Below are 22,462 nucleotides of genomic sequence, written 5' to 3'. Positions count from 1 at the left end.
CATTTCCGATGGAGGCGGAAATGTTGTAGGCCCGTGTGCTCAGATTTGGGTGCACGTTAAAGAACCCCAGGTGGTCGAAATTTCGGGAGCCCTTCACTATGGCATCTCTTATAATCATATGGTGGTTTTGGGACGTTAGACCCCACATATAAATCACCAATCTGACCGCTTTATGCCTCTCCGTGCCTTTGAACTTCAGTCTTGTTTGGTACTCAAGTTTTGTTAGAAAACGGTGCGCACCGTCATAACAAATATGATTGAGTCAAATACGACGTGTCATACTCGAGGTTGTTGATAATTTTGGCATTGTTTCGGATATTATGGGCTCAAGGTTGGATCATTATTTCCGTATGTCAGTTGTAAGTTAAAGCTGCTTTTATAGATTGACACTTCAACTACACGTATGTCTCTTTTTTTATACAAAACGTGCAATAGGCAGTGCATTTTATTTCTGCCAATCGCGTTTCATCTTCCTGAAAAATCAGCCAGCTTAACTTTGCCTCTTCAAAAAATACGAACATAATGAAAAAAGAATAACGAAATTTTATGTATGGCCGCATCGCCCAAGCGGACAGCGGACCAGAAAGAATGCACGAGCGCTTTCCGCTTGCATGCTAAGTGGGAAAGGAGGGCTCCTCTCAATTTTCATTCTTTTCCTCTATTTTGGGACGTCACCAGTGACGTCATGAACGAAATTTTCTGTTCGTGGTTTATTTCCAGTCGGACGCCTGGCAACCACCTGTGGTAAAAACGGCGCTGCCGCCGCCGAGAGCGATTACACGGGAGATATAGCGAGTTTCCGATTAGATGAATTAAGATGAACGCGAGAACAGAGTGGTGTTCGAGTTAATGACCCTTAATTGAAGCATCGAGACAAATAAGTTCAGAGACGATGTCGGGCCTGTTGTCAGCAACATCTTTTAAAAACTTTGCTCTTTTTTCTATAGCGATGTTGTTGAATGTTGACCTATGTTACAGCGGGATATGCAGCCATTTCGTACCGGGAGAGTCAGGCACTTTATTCCGCATTTTATTTCATTTTCTATGGATTTTTTGGTGTCGTATGTTCATTGCTAACTTTTTCGCTGCTGCGGCCAGCAGCCCTGTCCAAAGCCCCACCACATGTATGTTGTCGCTGGGAAATGTGCTGTTTAGCGCACGCTTCTACATATTCAAATTTAAAATAAATTACATACTTGCTGAGTGTTTTGAGTCCGTTCAATAGCGCCCAGCATGCGTATGCAAAATGTGCATCTGAATATGTGAGCCGAATATCACGTACTGTATAAGTCTACCTTGATTGTTTTGATTGATATTGGGACTTAACACCCCAAAACCACCATATGATTGTGAGAGACACCGTAGTGGAGAGTTCTGTAATTTTGACCATCTGGAGATTTTTAACGTGCACCCAAATTTGAGCACACTGGCCTAGAGCATTTTCCCCTCCATCGCAAATGCAGCCGCCGCAGCCGGGATTTGATCCCGCGACCTGCGGGTCAGCAGCCGTGTACCTTAGTCACTAAACCACAACGATGGGGTGAAAAGTATATCTTGTGTGGTGCGAAGCACGAAAAGATATCCAGAAGAAAAAGACCGTTGCCTACTGAGTTAATTGCTTGTGCTGCATAGCACGTACGAACGAAAGTCAGCACGCGATATGCGCACGCAAGTTGACTCTATTGGCAACGGAACCAATCTAGGTTTCTTTCTGGCTATCCGGCAATGTTTTCGTGATTCTCTACTCTCTCGATGGGCTCTCCTTCACCGAGATTTACCGAGACTTTCTACAGCTCTACCTTATGAATGTACAGCGCTCCATATTTTCAATGCCACGTAGTTTTCGACCTGTGGTCGAGGGGCGCTCATGGCGAAGATAGCAGTATAACCAAAAGTGACATCCGAGCCAGCCGTTTTGGAAGCAGTGTTGTAGCTTTCCCATTTTCCAGGACGGGTGCGTTGTAAATGCAAGTCAATCTAACTGCATTCAGGACGCCACATAAAATAAGTCCGTCATTCTTGCGATAATATTTAGACGTATATGAAGACAAGGCTCGTTATATTGACCAGCACACTTCATGTCGTGAACGAAATTCAGGGGTAATCAAGCTGCTAAGATTGGTGATCAGGGAGAGTTGACACACCCTGCCACCTTTTTGAACAAATGCAGCGTTTCTGATGCATGACCGGTATGACACTATTCGCGTTTCCAAGTCACCGCTCGCCTAGAAGCACAGCTTCATAGTCAACCTTCAAGCGCCCCACTGAGAGCTCCACTGAAGCTTGTTGAGGAGCTGTTGTATCGCTATGAAATGTTTGTTATACTACCACGCAGAATCCCGGAAAGAAAAAAAAACAAAGTAAAAAACGACTTGTGCTAGCGCCGTTTAGAAGAGGGAGGGGAGCAGTGAAGGGTAGTAGCGAAGGTCTATGCATCTTAGATACTTTCTCAGATACCATTTCGTTATCTTGCGTCTGTATCACACGTTACGTCTCGAGAAACGAGTATCTGTATTTCCGATAAAATAAGTACGTTGTCGTGAATCTTACGATACAAGATAAGGCTACAGAAATAGCACCGTAAGAAACCAGTAAACACCCGCCGAAATTCTCTTCTTAAACCCGTACTATACTGCCAGTAAGTCACCAGAATAAAACAAAACTGCGCCATTCTTTTGTTTTTCTGTCAGAGTGTTCTAGTGAGCGCAGGAGATTAGGGAGGCGCGTCAGGATTGGTGGACCAAGGTTACGTGATGGTGCTCGAGCGATATTGACAAAACGCAAGCGTGCGAACGTCTACGCGCAGCCAAGTCGTCATTCTTTTTCTCCGTGTTTTCTTTATATTTAGTAGTGTCTGTGTGATGACATTTGTTCGTTGCGACAGCACATTGTTGCGTACACCTATGCGCGTGGCGTCTTCCACTCGAATTCTGATGCTGCTATGGAGGCGTTATGAAAGTTAGCGTTTTGTCTCGCATGGTGTTTCGTTGCATATCAAAATTGGAAAAAAAAAATAAATTGCCTTAGCATCTCGCTGCTTTCACACACCAGCGATTTGCTATATCTGGTGCATGTAAGCATCAGAACATTCGGTGAGATTCACATAAATATGCAAATGAGATTTTTGCAACCACCGCGCCACCGGCGCCAGCGCTAGATGCAATTGAACAAGCATTTACGCAACAAAGTATATTTTGGTGTACTGTATATTTTTGTTCTTCCAGCTAAATTATTCAAGGAATCCTTGTAAATATAATTTCATTGTTTGCAAGTGCTCACTGCACTGCCCTCAGTTTACATCTCACTAATTGCCTGGACTGCGTTTTAAATACGAAACTATTCTTAGCGAACGAAAGACACTTTGAACGTTTAATTATCAGTTTATACTGGGCGATTTCTCAAATATGAATATATTAAGCGCATCGCCAACCACCGACAAGAACTTTACCAGACAAGACAGGACTGCTTCATTCTGTCTTGATTGAAATACAGGATGCAAAGCACACCGCAACGGCAACCGAAAACTTTTTCGCTTAAAATTAGAAACAAAAAAAAAATTGTGAGATCCATAAGCTTTGCATTGGAGAGTTGAACGTGACGTCTTGTCGCAATTGCAGACTTGACCATTTGGTGCAGACGTTTTATTGCATCATATGCTACTCGAAAAGGTCAAATGGTAGATTAATACGATATAATAGATCAAGTTGAAAGTGACTTGTGTCCGTGAAGCTTTCACATATGACCGCTTATTGTGTAATAGGTAGCATGCTTTAAAATACAAGCAGTTATGCTCGTGAAATGTTTTAGAACTTTCTATGCGCACACTACGGAGTCTTAAGAGAATACGCGCAGTAACGTGTATGCCTTTTGCAATGGGGGGCCGGCTTTCAACCACAATCTCGTTATGATATCACATGTTCTGTCGACCGATGGCAACCTGCGATTGTACCCCACAATATTACCGTGATATTAGGGTATAGAATGAAGCAAAATTCGTCAAAAGTTTGAAAATTGTGAATAACTTTTATTTCACTGTCATTAAATATCACTGTAGAAACTTTCTATTGGGTACAAGCAATGTGCTGCATAAGTATGACTATGTTGCCACAGTTCAAAGGGGTGTTTTAAAAACAAATAAAAATCCACCAGATGTCTGATTTCGGCCCAACATGCGGGCAGAAGGAGACACAGCGCGGGGCAAAACGAGACAGTGTGAAAAAATTTCATCCCTTCAGATTTCGTAGTATAGATTCACCTAAAATTCAGTGTTTGGGGTCGCTTCATGAGCCCACCCCTTCCACTCCGCGCGATGAATTCAGACAAAACCCGGTGTTCTGTTGCTACAAAGCTATAAAAAGATTAAGCCCACCCCCCTCCCCCAAGTCTTCATTTGAGCTAGTTTTGTCTCTTGCGGAACGCTTGCACTTCGTTATATTACTCAATAATTGGAGTCTAGATATGTTGTGACGCATCTTCTTCGCCTTTTTTTTTGCCGTTTTGATGCAGAACTGCACGGGTGTTTCATGGCTTTCATCGTCGTCAGTTGAGCTTTGTGAGACAATGAATTTCAGATTTTCTATCTCTTGTTTTATTAAAAATTTCAGTATAAAAAATTCTGATTAAAACTCGATTCCAAGACGTATTTGTGAACGACTTCAATTGAAGATTCTTTCAATTTTTTTTCAGGTGCCTTTTGAGAGAGCATCCTTGGGAATGCGGAACGGCCTCGATGTAACGTGAATGGAGTGAGTCCTTTCCTCAACAGGAGTCAGTGTTTTTTTTTTTTTTCGGTATTCACCAATGAAGCTCTATATAATAATTTTTGAACGTTTTAACCATCTTAAACAAAAAATATAATACATAATGAGTATGAGTAAATGGTTCCCATAATCAGACACTCTCTTGAGAATTTTAATGCCTTTTTGCCACGTTTTGCCCCTCCCACACGTCATAATTAAAAAAATTCGGTTTGGCCCCGAGCACCAAATGAACCGTACTTTTGGTGGTATGTAGCTATAGCATAAAGTAACAAAATAAATTTGTAAATTGTTGTACTGACTACGGAGTAGCTGCATGCACGGATCCAAAAATTTGGCCGAGCAGAATTTTGCCCCTTTTTAAGGCGTCACGAACACAACGACCCCAGCCACGTAATTTTTCCTACGCGAACGCGGTGAGCAATGACAATGCTTTACCCATAAAAAGGTATACAACTACCAGTACCTATTGCTGAAATATAGAAAAAAGAAAATTACTTTTTGTAATATCTGCAGAAGTTGGCAAAGTCAAAGCGTTGCGTTTTTCCCCGTGTCTCATTTTACCCAACGCTACCCTACATGTTGTACACAGGAAATGAATGTTTGTAAAGCATGAACGTTATTTTCACTGCACTTCGAAGCAGTGAAAATGAGGTTTTACCTGACGCCAACAAGCAAAAAGATTGTGCGACACTCGCCGTAATGATAACAGGGGACGCTGACTGATCCTCCCGCGTTTAATGCGCATGTATACCCTACAAAGGGGATGGGGGAAGATGACCGCCACCATAGCTCAGTGGTATCATCGGATGCGTTATTCTGAGGTCGCCGTTTGAATTCTGCCGACGGCAAGTTATATTTTCGTCTACTTTTCTTTCTTCACATTTACAATACAATTACTTCTCATGGCATCCTCTGCACTACACCTGACGTAATTGACCGCTTGCTCTTCTTTCTATCGTGTCTGACAAAGGAAACGAGGCGCCCCGCCGTGGTGGTCCAGTGGCTAAGATATACTCGCCTGCCGATCCGCAGGTCGTGGGATCGAATCCCGGCTGTGGCGGCTGTATTTTTGATGGAGGCGAAAGTGCAGTATGCCCGTGTGCTGAGGTATTGGTGCACGTTAAAAACCTAGGTGGTTGAAATGGCCGAAGCCCTCCACAACGGCGTCCTTCATAATCACGTTGTGGTTTTGGGACGTTAAGCCCTACGTATCAATCAACTCAAAACGGGCCCTTAAATTTACACTTCTTTCCTTCTAGCAGAGAAAGTTACTTTAACTTCCCAAGTAGACGCTGGGCTGGCTGCTGGAACACGTGCTTGCACTCATGCGACCGGGGTTCGATCCTCTCTCGGACTCGAAGATTTTATTATTTATTTTATTTCCATCTTCCTGAATTTTTCGGTCATGCACAAGCTAGTGAGTTTTCTCTCACAACCAACGACGCTGACGCTGACACCAAAATTTCTGCGAAACGAGCTATTTAATGTTGTGGCGTTAAAATTTAAGCAGCCCCGGATCCCCGTAATATGCACCTTGAGTTGCATAAAAGCTGGAAACGGGTAACAGTTCAAGCTCTAGTGCTAACTCTAGGCGATGGCACATATAATAACGCACCGGTGCTATGAACTGACACGGCCCCGTATTCATAGAAGCAGACCGTCAGTCTGGTCCTAGTGGATAATACTGAGTCTGTAGTGGTTTCGAAAACGCTTAACACTTTGACCACGGCACGGCGGAAGAGGCTGCTATCGCCCTTGCTATCTTCACAGTAATACCCACACCAGACCAACAAATCACGGGGCTTATTGATTCACTCTACATACACCGCATCCTGAAATTAATGCACCTCACATTGTTACAGAGGGTGCGTATTGTCTGGACGTCCATGTACACGCCTCTCTCCATGCAATGAACGTGATCTTGTGGCAGCTTGAGACCTTAAAAAGTGGGCGCTATCGGAACATCTGCCTGACCCAAACAACGCACCAATAGAACCAATAAACTATACTGAAACGCTGCAAACTGTAGCGTTTCCACTACCGCACAAATCACTCAACAGAGAGAAAGCTGTTGCGGGGTGGCAGCTTCAGACTAATTCATTCCCCAACCTTTTCATTATTCACCTCGTCCACTTCACACAATATTCTCTATACTGCCCTTACTGTGGGACGAAGCTCGCAGTGTAGCACTGCACCTGGGAATGTCCACACCCGACAGGACCTATTTGTCCACCCTCACATTCCCCCTGGGAGGCGGCACTGGCCAGCTGATAGCCGCAAGAGATCCAGCTGGCACGTGGAGTGGCGTGAGCCAATGGGGTCCTGAACGAAGTTCTCCACCCTACGCTGCAGATTTCTTGTTCTTGCACATATGAGTTTTTTTCTCATAAACACACACACACACACACACACACACACACACACACACACACACACACACACACGCACACACACACACACACATATATATATATATATATATATATATATATATATATATATATATATATATATATATATATATATATATATATATATATATATATATATATATATATATATATGTACATATATATATATATATATATATATATATATATATATATATATATATATATATATATATATATTGTTATGATGAACTTATCTATTAGAGCTTTCACTGAGTATCCTCTTTCTCGTTCGTCTGTTAACGCGATAGCTTAAAGAGCTCGTTTCGCATAAATTCCGGCCGTCGGTGTGAATGTTGGGGTCATTATTTGTAAGTAAAATGTAGTCATCTTGTATGTGACCAGAAAATCCAGAAAGATGCAAATAAAATAAATAATAAAAATTTTCGTGACTAAGTGAACATTCAATTCGGGCCATTTGCGTGGAAAGCGGTTGTTCTACTACAAAGCCACACGTCCCCGTGGAAATGCCGTGAAAATAACGTTCTTGCTTATCAAACACACGCGTCCTGTTTACATCATTCACAATACAACATATGTAATATCGCAGTAATATTGAGTGGTATAAGCCTAAATTGTCATCGGACGTCAGAACATGTGTACATGATTACCATAACGACTTCGTGGTTTAAAGCCGGCCACCCATTGTACAAAAGGCGCACATGTTACCGCACATGATGCCTAAAAACCACGTATTGGGTGCATGTCGAAAACATTTCTCGCGCATAATTACTCTTGGTCTAAAGCATGCTACATATTACACAGAATGCAGCCATATGCAAAAGCTTCACTGACACAAGCCACTTTCAGCTTTACATCTTACAATAAAACGTATGCACAATGTGGTTGAAGTACGCCCTGGAAACAGGATATCGCTACCACGTTCAACTCTTAAAGGCGAAGCTTAATGGTCCCTTAATATTTTTACGTTATTGTTTTTCTGACTGTAAAACACAACCGCCGGTTGCATAGCGCGTATTCTGAATGCCACATTAACCTCGAGGTCTGAAACAATGATGTCAATTATTCCTACCATAGATGTTACTTTGTGTTTACCCCTTCATTTCGAGTTCCCTTCGTTTGACATACAACAAAATTGAATGATGGCCCTCTTTCAGTTCTGCAGAGAATTGCGTGCACGGCTTCCAAGTCCCTGTCTTCTACATATATATTACTATTTACATAAGCGTTCGACTTGAGCAAGAGACTGTCAGCGTGAGCCGTTATAACCACAGACAACCGATGCCCTGATTCCGCAATTCAGTATTCTGAACTTTTCAAAAATATATTCTTTGCCAAGTGCATAGGAAAGTCAGCAAACTAAAATCTGATTTACTTAACACATTTTACACTTTATAACAGATGCTGGAGTCTAGTTCCGGAACCGCACATAGGTATTTTTTGCATTTCCCCCCATATAATTGCGGCTCCGGTGACAGGGGATCAAAGCCGCGCTCTCTATCTAGCGACACCGTTTACGTGCCGAAATACCACGGCACGTCTTTTTCGCTTTATCTCTCTATTGCGTAAAAGATTAGAAACATCGTGCGAGCGCTTACAACAATGACCTAGATGCGCACTATTGTGAGCAGAATGTTAAATGCATCACATAGTCATTTACATTCAGTTCCTGTGAGCATTAAGAGAGAAAACAAAGTAGTCATAACGAGGATAATTGGGAATATCTTCAACATTGGCCTTGTTAAATATAGAAGTATAATTATCACCACAGCCTTCATTCCGTGTATTCGCCAACACAAGTTTATATTTTTTCTCAGTTCTATCTATTTTTTTCTTTTTTTTAATCTCACATATGAAGGCTGTGTGACCGACTATCAACGCTGATAGAACTAATAAATTCTAGACTGTACGTATTCTCCTTGTTCTCTTTTTTTTTCCGATTCGCATATACATTTTTCAACTGTTCTGGGTATAGATGGTGATAACGTCGTTTCGTTTGAACCTCAACCAGTAGTCACGTTACATCACCGTCAGCTTAACTACACACCAACGTTGCCACCGTATTTCGGTAGTGCGCGACGGAGTTGCAACATCGGGGCTGAAAAATCGAACGAAAGCAGGCTAGTCGGAAGCGCTGGAAGCGGCGAAAGAGCTCGAAATGGGAAGCCCACTTGTGCCGCCCTTCGGTGAACGCCGCGCCTCGGATCGGGGACGGAAGGGGTCATTCACTCACTCTCCCTGCGCTGGCGTAACTGGCGAGATGAAAAAAAGAAAACGGAGAAATGGGGGTCGATTCCGTTTCCTTTTCTTCTGCGCCTTCCGTCCTTTTCTTGCACAACCGTCGCTCGTCCCCTTCCTTTCCACTTGTCCTTTTCACCGACCTCCTCGCCCCGAGGAAAGAAAGCAGGGCAACAATAAACGCGTTCCCGTCTGACCTACAATGCACTCAACTTGGCCTTGACTTCGCACGTTGCATGAGCAAAGCGAAGCGGACGCTCGCGCTGCCCGCCCGCCGGCAGCGCTGGCCTCTCTCACTTGACGGCGCGCGCGGGTCTGGAGCTCCCACTGGAACGGAAGTTGCGCGAGCCCCTTTCTTCGGGCTCCTTGTCAGATAAACAGGTATTCTGTCACGTGCGGCACATGCACGAGGTTAGCTCAGATAACTTGAAGCGCGAACAGTCTCACCCCCCGTGTTCTAGAATGTCCCTTCACTCGGCACTTCACCTCGACTCGAGAATGTTGATGGCAGATCACCTTTCAGCAGGAATGTTCACTGCATATGAGCGATAGCCGGCATCAGTTCACGGGAACGCTGAGTGATTTTCCGTCGAGCTGCGGCGCTGTGCCAAGCTCGGCGAAGGGAAGGCTGGAATTCGAGTCGAGGCTCGTTTCAGAATACGGGGGTCAGATGCGATGCTCCGCTTCGTGCATCAGGTGCAACTTTATGGGAGCTAGCAAAACTTCCTGCAGTAAATCTTTCAACTATATTTTGGCGCATTAGCACTTTAGCTAGGATCGACGAGAGAATAATGTCTAGGATGGATGAGGAAAAATCATGCCTTGGTGCGTTAGCACTTTTGCTGACGCTCCAAGACATGATTTTACCACCACCCGTAATATGACTGTTTTTTTTTCGTTTTTAGACTGATCATTGAAGGAAGGTGCTTTGTGTCATAGATGTAAACAAACCCTGTTATTTACATGATTGTCGATAGGTTGTTGTCGATCGCTTAACGTTTATTTTGTTTTCGTATCGTGGCCTCCACAATTGATTCTGGTGTCGCACGGCCAGAACCAACTGTAGAAACAGCGTTTCTAACGACAAAATTCAAGCACAAGACACACGGTGTTGTACATTTTTCTCACCGATCTTTTTGCATAGCTTCCACGGCGTTGCGCTTGATGTATGGCGCAGAGTATAGCGTATAAGTACGAACTTTTAGCGTGGTGCTGCGCGAGCATCTGTAGTACTGCTTCTCGGTTGTCAGCATATTCATCGACCTCAAGGTATATGGCGATTTCTGCATGCTGAAATCTTTTGTGAACATACTGAAGCATAAGCGCACACACACGAGGACAAATGCGATAGAGACACAGGGACCAGCGCTGCTTCCTGTGTCTCTATCGTGTTTGTCCTCGTTTGTGTGCACTTAAGCTTCAGTATGCAACAAAACCAACTAGCCCGTCTTTCCGTATTACTTTTGTGAAGAGTTGTAAAAGTGCAGTGGGGCGATAAGGCTGCGAACGCTGCGAACGGGCTGGTCGCGATATCGGTGCGACTTCAGCGGGGTCGGTGAAACGAATGGCATAGACTTGTGTATATACACTATAAACTGCGAAAGCTAACGCATATCACATGGAAGCCTGGCTGACTACCCACTGCGATGTTACGTACACTGGGACTTCCATGCACCCATATAAGACAATGTTTCTTTATTGTGCAGATAAGGTCGGCATTGCATTAAAGAAAGTGTGCGCTTTACACCTCGAGCCATAGAGGAATTACAGATAATTCAGAAGTCGCCATTCATATTGAAGTTCTAATTTCATTTTAAATTTCGTCAGGTCCCGTAAGTTATAAGTGAACCTGCTGCAGGATAGACCACTAACTAGGTGTCCTTGCTCAATTTTTTACTCTTGTTTTCACAGCAACGTCAAGAACATAATGAGGCAGAGGAGAGCATCAAGTTATAGTGTGCTGCTTTGCTCGCCACATGTGACGCTGTCATTCAAGGAGCTTTGGTTTGTGTACGCAGGTGAGTTGTGACACCATTCTCTCTTTTTTGTCTGAAGCATTCATTTCCCTCATTTTTTGGACATTAAATAATTAAATACGACCATTACACGTCACATATAGGAACAATTTTCGAAAAGGCATGGAGATATCTCGAAAGCAATATGCGTGCCTTATGCTACGGTAAATGCTGGACAGTGACGTTTGCCGTAAATGCTTGTAATATATCTTAATGGTGCCGTTTAAGACACCTGTTCCTTTCGTTAGCGTTCACAGAGGGTCTATTACAAGAACGGAGGTACGCAAGTTGGGCGGCACCTTTAAGCGTCACATGGCGTACCGAGGGTAAAGAGGACAGCTAATGACAAGGAATAGATAAGCATGTATGCCATTAACTATAGCTGGTTATACATTGCCCATAAGATTAACGTGAGTCACACGGCGAATATTGCGACAAACATCCTGAAAACGCATGTGCCTTGCACAGAACGCTGTGCGCCCTGTTGTCACGGGCGGACGCTTCCTCGTCGTGTGACCGCAACATTTGCAAGGCGCGCGTTTGGACATATTCGACAGGTTTAAAAAAAAATATGCGTGGATACCTTATGCAAACTTGCGCAGTTACGCAACGTCATACACTGTGCGCACGGCACACACGTGGGTGCCGCGCGCGGATTGTCGTCGACGCTGTACGAACACGCACGGCCCTTCGGCGGACCAATATTCAGCGAGCCGGGAAAAGAAGAAAAAAGAGCCGCCGGGATAGGCAGCGCAGCAGTTTGTCGAAGTTCGTATTCGTATACATGACTTTCACTTCCAGGGAGAGCTGTTACATAAAACATGTTCTCGCGCTATGGCTCCTGGTGTGCAAGAGAGGCGAGAAAAAATAATAAACAAAAAAAGAGGTGCAAAAGCAGCCCGAAATGTCAGATCGGAAGAGAGGAGCCAAAAGATGAAAATTGGTAGTCTTCGGCTACACCCAAATGCTGCCTTCCTCACCCTTCGCCATCTTGCCCAAATACGTGTGACAAATGTGGAGCTTACGGAGAAGGAGAGGGGTAAAAAATGAACGCACAACTAAGCACAACGGCATACAGTCGCGCAAGGTAAGAAGTGCCATGGAAAGGGGGCCTGCTCAATTTCTGTGCATATATGCGGGACACGAGGAAAACGACGAGACTTCGGCAGCAGCACGGCAAGCGTCAAAAACGGAAATGCGGGCATTCCTACTCAGGGCGCGCGCCTCGGGGTGGCGAGCAGCGATGGGCCACCTCGAATAATCCGCCGAAATGGCAGGCGCGCCAGAAAGAAGCTTTTCGTGGGGCCAGACCATTGAGCCGGCCGATGAAGGAGGGTTATTCAAATACACGTCACGTTTATGCGCCCAGCGCTCAAATCAATTACCCGCTAGTCTCATAAAAGAGCTAAGGCCAAATATAAGAAATGAAAAATCAATCTTACAATACACAGCACCTTTTTATGCACGAACCGTCACAGGTTTATTGAATTAGGAAGAAGCACACGTGATCACAATGCACTTAGGCGTACGCTTTTCTGCGTGAGTGTGTGTTTATGCGTGAGTGTATTTGGCGTCTAAGATATATGACATCGAATAGCAACATGGACAATAAACCTATATATAGCGAAATAGAATGCACTGCGTGCAACAGTACCGCATGAGTCCATATATGGGTTAAGCATGCAGGCATAAGCGTGCGGCGAAATAATTGAAACACAACAATGATGTTATAAACTTCTAGATTTTTTAATATTTTGAGGACTTTATAAATTCGCAATATTCATAGCAGCATGTGAATTAAACCAATACACGGGGAAATAGAATGCACTATATGCCACAGTACCGGATTAGGCTATATATGGGTTAAGCATGCGGCAAAATAACCGAAATATAACAATTTTGTTAAAAGCTTGTAGCTTTCTTAGTGTTTTGAGTACTTTGTAAACCCGAATATTCATAATACTGAACCTTATAGCCCCTAATATTAAGATGCGGTTACACAAGGCCGGACAGCGCTATTTATTTTTGAGTTATAAACGACCCCAGCTCTGTAGAAATTGCATCGCTTAATATATACGAGCGGTACAGAAACTTCGTTTGCAGGTAACTTAGCAAAACCACTTTTGACGTCTACGTAAAGTTTGCCGTTGGTAGTAGGCTGCAGGTAAACGCGCATCTCGCTGGTAAGGTGCCACTCTTCTAGACACACAGCGTACAAAATTTGTGCAATACAGAACCCAGGATTGCACATGGATCCGACGAGACATTTTATTTTTAAACCACCGTTAATACTCAATGAAAAAACAGACAACTACAATGAGATGGTGAATAATACGTCCGTTAAAATACACTGCCCATCATATCTAATTCAAGCAAACATTGAGTAAGTTCACCCTCGTTACGAGTTTAAAATAAACTGTGGCCCATTTGTACAATGCTCTGCCGATTCACAGCGCGTCGCTTGTCGAGATTACGTGGTGTGCTGACGGCAAGGTTATCGCGTTTCTTGGCGCAGTTGTGTTTAGTTGTCCTGCCATCGTTCCTCATTTCATTAGCGTTGATGAGAGCAAATTCTTCCTTTCATTACTTACTAGTTGTCTGACTACTGCTACCACTATCAGCTGATAGCATATAGTTTCTTAAAAAGTACGAACACACACATGATCAAAGCGGCTTAACGTTGCATGTGGGTTTGCACAGTTGTTTTGAGTGGAAGAATAAAAAACTTTTTAAATAAAAAACCAAATAAAAAATAACCTAATATAATATACTATACTAGCTTTATTGGTTATATTCTCATTTTTCTGGTGCATAGGAAAACCCGCACAGCGATGTGCTGTGACTGGGAGTACATTTTACGACGTCACAACTTGTCAAGCGGCCACAAACGCGAACCGTAAACTATTGCAACCTTCACAGCATCGTCAAACGCACGGACGAAAGAAACCAACTGCCGTCAAGAAGAAGGAAAGCGCTACGAGTTGCGTTTTTCTTGACACGAATGACTGCTAGTGTATGTTCTATTTAGCTCACTGCTGTCACATCTACGCTCTTATGACGGGCAGTGAGACTCGGACATACTGACTTGAAACTGTGAGCTTGCGCGTCTCTGTTGAGGCCGCTTTTGAGTCTCAACTTTCACCGACATGAGACGTTTGTTCATCGTAAGCGCTTTTTCAAGCCACTGTCCGACAAAAGAATCATGTCAATATTCCTGTGCAGCTTTTGCATAAAATGAAGCGCGCTTTCAAGGTCTTTACTGTTATTACAAATAGAACGGAAAGAATGTTCTTGAACCTAACAGCTGTGAATATACAGCTGTGAGCGGAGGATATAGAGTAATTTTTGGGGTTCAACGTTGTGATTGTTTCTTTAATTTTGTTCTTGATGCTAACCTATCGATTTCCGTGTTACCCCTTACCGCTTCACGTTTTGCTATAACAATATAAAAGATTTCAATATCTAATGTGTACTCTTTTTTGTTCAATCGTGCAACAGAAAGCCGTGTGTAGCATACGGGCAAAAACGTTTATTGGGGCTCAAGCGCCAACATACGGCTAAACACTGCTGTTGCCATTGAGTTTCCTAATATACACTATAGAGGGAACTATGGCGCTAGTGGCTATGAGAGTTGCAACGCACGGCGCTTTGAGCATGGGAATGATGGGTAGTACACACATTTGTCTAATCTTTGTACTTCTGGCCTGCTTTTGGCTCCGTGTGTGTTCGTGTGGCTTGGAGCTGTTTTGTTACGAAACAAAAAACACCAAATGTTCAGCGGTTGCGCTTCACCACGTTATTCTTTTAGACTTACCTTTCTAAATCTGGTCACGAAGTTCAAAAGAGTGGAATTTTTCTTTCAAAACAAAACCGAAACACAGCAATAAACGAAGCCGCAAGTACGAATCGCTACCCGCAAATACGAAGACTAGGCAAATGCGTGTACTACCCATCATTCCCATGGTCACTGAACGATCGTAGCGCCAGAGTCCCCTCTAGTTAATTTTAGGAAGCTCTACGGCTGTTGTTACTCGAGTTCTGACGCAACAATATGTTTATCTATAGTATCGCGTGACCACGCAACTGGTCTTTTCTTGTTGTCGGATGCTTAACCATGAAATGTCATGCAAATTTTGTTTGCTACCATGCGAAAACGTGACAAACAGTCACGCAAATATAGCAAAAATGTAGTAATTATTGCTGTTACTACGTTTTTGCTATCTATTATACATTCGTTTTCTGTGGGCACAACGCGTGAAAAATAAAAATAGTGAACTAGATTTGCACATACACAAAAAGCGTTGAAGTTCCATGAAGTGCAAATGACTGGTGACCATGCGTTGCGGTTCTCCTGTGCCGAGTGTGGCAAACGGCTCGCACAACAGCACCGCTTTATGCTATGTCAAAGGGGCGATTCGCCAAGGCCTACCTGTGGAAGTGTTGAAGATGTCTCGGTAACGGGCCGCGGCCCTGAGACAGTTGACGTTGAAGAGTGGTGGGAACCAGTCCGGTGGTCCCGCCATGGGTCGCAGCGCCTTCCAGAGCCGGTAGAATCGGAGCAGGGCCTGACTCATGAATATGCACCCGGTCACCGCAATGGTTGCAAGCAGCACTCGCTGAGTGGCCGTGGTCACAGTCAGAAGCATTACATACTTCCACGAAAAGGCCGACGTGGCGCTGGAAACAGCCGAGAAAGTGCTCGCCACGATGTTCAGCATCGCGCGGCCCTTGTTACGCCTTATTCGTGTCGCAGGTGCCGGCGCCAATGTCTTGTATCTCAGAGCGGGGACACGCTGCCTTACCACGCGCAATCCATCGAATAGACTGACAATATGATTTTCTTTTTTGCGCTATGGCGTTCCTTTATAGGGTAACGTCAGAAATCTACGTGCTGAGATATTTTGCGCCCGATGTAATCTTCCAGCTCTTTGGACAAGCGGGGCTAAGCTCTTCGGTTGGCGCCAAAAACCCCTGGATTCCTTTTTTTCCCCCTCTCTTGCGGGCGACTAAGGTGAGCTGAGCTTTCCTCTGTGAAGTACGTGAAAGCTAGCCACTTATACCACCTTTAGGCTCGATTCTACGCTTTTCTGATGGCAAAGTAGTACTTAATGCACAAAATCGTCGGCAACGGGGCTTTGCAGCGTTTATCGTTTATGGACGAGCTAAGAGCGCTGACGCCTCTCGTGCGGGAGCCACTTGCAATATTTGTACCAGGCAGGCGCTGCGGGGCTTCCCACTATCGACGACTAGCAGTCCAAAGCACTTCCTGCAGTCCACTCGGCCTTGAGGTTTACGTCGCAGGAGAAGAGGTTCCACGCTCTCCTTTTACGAATTCACACGAGGAAAAGGTGACGGCGATGACAGGGGCTAGCTCATCCACAAAAGCGGGAAGACTAAGAGTTAGGTCACACTGCAAGAACAAAAAAAGAAACTACGCGGTTCGTGCTGCCGTCACACCGGTAGCTGCAGACCGAACGACGTCTCTCGCGACTGTCCCCCGACGGCTGTCGGTGTGGAAGCTACTCTCGAAATGCGCCCCATGCGCGGGTTCATCCGTCGGTCGCGCGCTCTCTCTGCCGCAAGCCACCTCCCCCCTCTTCCACACAGATCTCACCCCTTCTTCCTCCTCGATGCGTACGCTACGCCGTGCAGGGCAGCCCAGGCAGGGAAAGTGAACGGTGGGTGACGGCGGAGGTGAAAGTTGCGCTGGCGCTGCAACGGAAAGAAGGTCAAGACGACCGCTCACCTCGTTCCAGCGTCGGCAACAGCTCCGATGGATTTCACTCTCGGTCGACGGCGGGCGTGCGCGCTTTCCGCGGAACCGGCGCTTTGTGGCTCGAGGGGAAGGCGGCTGCTACGGCGGCACTACGGGCTACCCAGCTGCACTTGCGTAGATTTGCTCGTACGACGCCAATCAGGTGCCAATAAACGATCCCTTGCGCTAACCAGCTCGTTTCAAAACGGGCTGTATTGCTACATTAGCTACGTCGCTATTTTAATGAATTCGGCGCAATGTATCTAGCAGGTTTACGGCTTGTTTAGCAGCGTACATCCGCATGCACATCATAGAAGTTTTTTTCTGGCGAATTTCTCACGTACGATTTTATGAGCGATATTTTTGTGGAATCACGGGAATACTGCGTTGACTCTAGAGGGGCTTGATTGCCGTCTTAATTTTTTTTTCGGAATCGGTACCTTTTGAGGAATACGGCGAGCATATAATGTCATTGTCTTGGACAGTGGTTGAAAGAGACAGCTCTTCACATGATTACGCGTGGTAACTGTCAAAGCAAGTTTCTAAATGAAATAAATAACCACTATGTATTTGCGATAAATGTGTGTGCCCCGCCACAGTGGTCTATTGGCTAAGGTACTCGGCTGCTGACCCGCAGGTCACGGGATCAAATCCCGGCTGTGGCGGCTGCATTTCCGATGGAGGCGGAAATGTTGTAGGCCCGTGTACTCAGATTTGGGTGCACGTTAAAGAACCCCAGGTTGTCAAAATTTCCAAAGCTCTCCACTACGGCGTCTCTCATAATTATATGTTGGTTTTGGGACGTTAAACCCCACAAATCAATCAATGCGATAAACGTGTGTCAGACATGCACATGTGTTGACTGGTGCCACCAGAACTGGGGCTGAATTACCAAACCTTTCTTTCGTCACTGCGCTTTCCTATTGACGAGCAGGTTTCGCTAATATGTCCCGCAGCCGGAATGGCTGAAATATTCTTACTAAATTATTTAGCGTTAGAGATTTTTGTGAACATGGGTGTCGATTTTTGTGGCCCTTGACTATGATATACACTTCACGACTGATCTTATTGATTGTGGATCCAGCGAAAGCGTTGGTTTATTGAAATAATCGGAAGAAACTAACATCTACCGTGTAGATAGCTAAAGTTAGTACTCCGTATCCCTTTAGCTTCATCCTCTGTATCCCCGAGTACCCAGGGGATGGTAGCTCCCTGATCGCACGGTGTGCAGTCAAGAGAAAATTTAGATGGAAAATATATAGAGAAATTACCGAAAGTAGTTTATTTGGAGTCGCCTCCGTGTTATTTCCGGCTGCTTAATTAGCTTTAGAATTGCCATTTTTTGGACGTGTTGGTAAACGGAACTTTCTGTTTACGGAACTTTTTTGTTCGGAACTTTTTGTGTTGCGGTGGATACCTCCTTCTTCCAAAGTGGAAGTGGTAGGTCAAATCATGAAATGAAAGAAGGCCATCCTTCACTGTCCCTGGAGCGGAGGTGCTCACTGACCGGTCGACTAAACCTCTGACTACATGTCGAATGATCCGCCTCGTTTTCAAAGTTGCCAGAATGCGCTGTACTTAAGTCAGCTCAGTGCCTTTATTTTCGCAAGTGATCTTACTGAGAATGCTAAGCATACGTTGAGCATTTCTACTTTTGAAAAATTGTGTATCGTAGTCATGGATTCTCCGAAGGTTACCTCTGCCTGTAAATTTGTAATGACGAAAGCGATATCTGCCTCCTCAACCATTGCAGATGTGGGTATACGGATGGATTGGGATATAATGGTTTAAATTGTGCGCCAAGTCTAAACTACGCCTTTTTGCTTTCGATTTATCCACAGTGCTGTCACAAATTTCGCCACATGGATGTTTTCCCAATTCGGAGCTATACTGTTTTACCTCCCTTTCTATGTGGGCACTTTTCACAAGGAGTGCCCGAGGGGAGGGCTGTGTTTTCCAGGGTCTTATAAGGCTGGCGTGAGCTTCCCATATGTAGTGTGTTACTCTTCAGATGTGAGTGCCATTGAGGTGGCACATTCTACATCCGCGGCAAGAGCGGATATCCAGAGTTCCAGGTTTGATATTGTGCTTGGAGTGGTTTGCTTCGAAATTATGCGACACTACAATTTTCATGGCTGGGGAGGGGATTGAAGATTCTGGCAATCTTATGTTAGCCAACGCCGTCACTCACGGTCATTGCGGTGGATATAGGGCACCGTGTGAACTATAAGCTTCACGAGACACCTACGATGTGACAGCTAGGTAAATATTAGCGCTATCGAAGCACTATTTTAATAACGCAACACATGTGAAAAAATGAATATTCATTTGTCGGCTAGTCATGTGATGCGTTTGAATTCTGCTGACATCTAAGGCTAACTTGGCGCTGGCAACGAGGCACTGCTGGTTCATGCTTAAGTGCAGGTGGTATGTACGGTGCTCAAGATTTCATTGAACATTAACCCAAAAGCGATACGCCCCTCGTAGACGAATGTAACCAGTGGTCAGAGAACGGACCCACATGTACGTAGATAAGGCTTAGTGTCACGACGTTTCTGTGCCTCCTAGAGGTCACTTACTGCCACTCCCTCTTCATGTAGGTTTTCTGGCCAATCATCTCTGGATGTAACAACGGTGGAGCTGCATAACGGCTTATTATATGGTCCAACTGCGTGAAAAAGCAAGCCACTTTTCATAATCGAGCCCGACACAAAAGACGCGGGCAAAAGAGAACACTGGTCCTGGCTCGCGTAAAGGAAGGATTTGCTTAGGATTTTACGGAGTCAGCGGTGGATCTTCGTTTTCCTGTATCCTTCTCACAGTGCGTTGGCGTTGCTCTCGGCACATTGGCGGTGACGAATTACTACATGGCGTGACAGCAGCAGCGCACTTCGTGGGGTCGCGTCACTGGGCCGTCTACGCTGCAGCGTGGATGGCTTGCGCGCTCACGCGCTTCAGCCGACGCGCGTGCTTGGACGGCGGAGGAGGTGCGGGACGTGCTGTTGACTTTCCCGCTTCTGCACGGGTCCCAACGCTGACTGGTGTCATGAGCCGCAAGCCGAGCGGACGTGCATTTTTTCGCTATAGTTCCGGTCGTTCAAAACGGCATGCGAAACAACCTTCACTTTTGTTTCTTTGTTTGCTGCGTGTGTTTCGCTGACAGACAGCACTCAAACGCCATGGAATGACAAGCAGCTTGCCCCCACAACTTTACAATAATAAAGACAACTGTAGGTTTTTTTGTGCCCAGAACACAATGCGATCACGAGCAAAGCCGTAGTGGAAGGCTCCAAAAATTTTGACCTCCTACGCTTCTTTGATGTGCCATTACACCACCCTCAAGCATTTCACCTCCATCAAAAACGTGACTTTCTAATGCGGAGTCGCAAATAATAGCCTTAACTTCTCGGTATCATAGTGATGGCTCACGCCAGTCTAGGTAACAGTGAGGTTGGGGGAGCGCTGCTATCATTTTTTCTTGTTTTTGTGCAACTTCATTTTCCCATAACGCGTTATGTTTTAGACCCGCTGAGAGTGTATTTAGGAAGTGGATGGTTGGAGGGAGCCTGGGGTGGTTTCAAGACTCTACTTACTTATGGGTTACGGATAAAGAGACATAGAAGAAATGGATCGTTTGACATGCAAAAAGTTTTTGTAATTAACAAACACTTCACGCAAAAATTTGAGGACGAGCACAACAGCTGCTGAAGCACACCGCTCAGTCCACGCGCCTTTAGCAAGCGCAGTTAAAGACATCTTATGCTGACAAGAATCTGAAGCTAATAAACACAAATATCTCCTGCCACGACGAAAAAGGCACCAATGGGACACATCAGCACGCGCACAGTACGCTCTTCACGTTATCAAGGCCAAGTTCGCTCCCCACAATTCATTCGTACGGTAGCTGCAGACGTGCGGTGCAGTCAATCCCCTAGCTTCATTGAGTTTAGTAGTTGGGTGACTACGATTCACACATTGTCGTATAGTAGCTAGGTTCTCTATAGACTCGCTCAGCACAGCGCCATTCGTCACGTCATGCCTTCTTACCGTGCAGGCAGAGGTCTTGGCTTACCCAGCAAGCCAAGAGCTCGACATCCTTCTTCGAATACAGAGCTGCGGACTTCACTCTTTTTCTTCCTGTTTCCCGTGTCTCATTCTGCCCTCTCCTTTTCCTCTCGTCCTGGTGACTGACGTTCCGGTGTCGCATGCGCATTAAGCCGTTTTGATGTGATCAACTAGCTTCGCGCTTTCATTGAGCAAATCTTTTAATCTGTTTCTCCGATTAAGGGCAAATATCCCCTTTTTCTGCCGAGGTAAAGTTCGCAATCTGTAACGAGGGCAGCAACAAAGTAGCAGCTGAAGTTACATGGATTTCGATGGTCATCACTGGTTGAGGTTCGCCAGGATCGTTAAGATGTCCGGCTTCATCATTGACCAGGGTCATCTCTAATGAACGACTGTAGTCTAAGTACCTTTCGTTAACACTCAGAGCCTAGACGTCCTCGCAGCCAAACGTTGTTTCCAACTTCCCATTTCGCAGTGTATGCTTAACTACAGGATATATTTTGATTGCCATATTCTGCGGGCTTTTGACTAGAACCCTGGCTCAATTCACTAGAAAGGTTTTCATTAGAAGCTTTCGTCAGATATATTCCACTTAGTTCTGGCGCTGGGCGCATAATTAACGAAAGCGGCAGCCTGGTGGCACAGACCACTTGTGATAGATACGTTTTATGAATTTGACTCCTTAGGCAAAACTTGGCAACTATTTTTGTTCGCAGAGGCTGTTTGTCATTGGATGGCGACCTCTGGGAAATAATATTTCGAGCATCATAATTGACCTTCTCTCGGTCTTAGGCATAACCTTACCGTTAGAATTATCCGCGTATAGTTGACCCCAGATGGCCACTGAAGCAGACTGAATTCACGGCTCGTACAGTATCTAAGCTTTGCATACGAAAATATTGTCCACCATCGGCAACTGTCGCAGTAATGCTCTCGCAATTGCACCGACTCCTGTCATGTGCGTGGTGACCTTGTTTATATGTCGGGTTTAGCGTCCCAAAACAACCATATGATTATGAGAGACGCCGTAGTGGATGGCTCCGGGAAATTTGCCCACCTAGGGTTCTTTAACGAGCACCGAAATCTGAGCATACGGGCCTACGGCATTTTCGCTTCCATCGAAAATGCAGCCGCTGCAGCCGAGATCCACTCCCACGACCTGTGAGTCAGCAGCCGAGTACCTTAGCCACAAGACCGCCGTGGCGGGGTGTGTGTAGT

At 45.1% G+C, this 22,462-nt stretch overlaps 1 protein-coding gene across 1 annotated transcript in view; it reads right to left on the bottom strand.

Moving 5' to 3' along the window:
* The window catches only part of LOC119161314 (cytochrome P450 4V2), a 151,066-nt gene extending 134,111 nt beyond the window's left edge, over positions 1–16,955 (bottom strand). Inside the window, exon 1 of the mRNA XM_037413720.2 lies at positions 15,854–16,955. Within this exon, the coding sequence (XP_037269617.1) occupies positions 15,854–16,142 (289 nt within the window). The 5' untranslated portion in view covers positions 16,143–16,955. The remainder of the gene's footprint in view (positions 1–15,853) is intronic.
* Positions 16,956–22,462: the final 5,507 nt, after the last annotated feature.

The sequence above is a fragment of the Rhipicephalus microplus genome, chromosome X, assembly GCF_043290135.1.
Source record: "Rhipicephalus microplus isolate Deutch F79 chromosome X, USDA_Rmic, whole genome shotgun sequence".
NCBI classification, from domain to species: Eukaryota; Metazoa; Arthropoda; class Arachnida; order Ixodida; family Ixodidae; genus Rhipicephalus; species Rhipicephalus microplus.
This window is presented reverse-complemented; position numbering and strand designations above follow the sequence as displayed.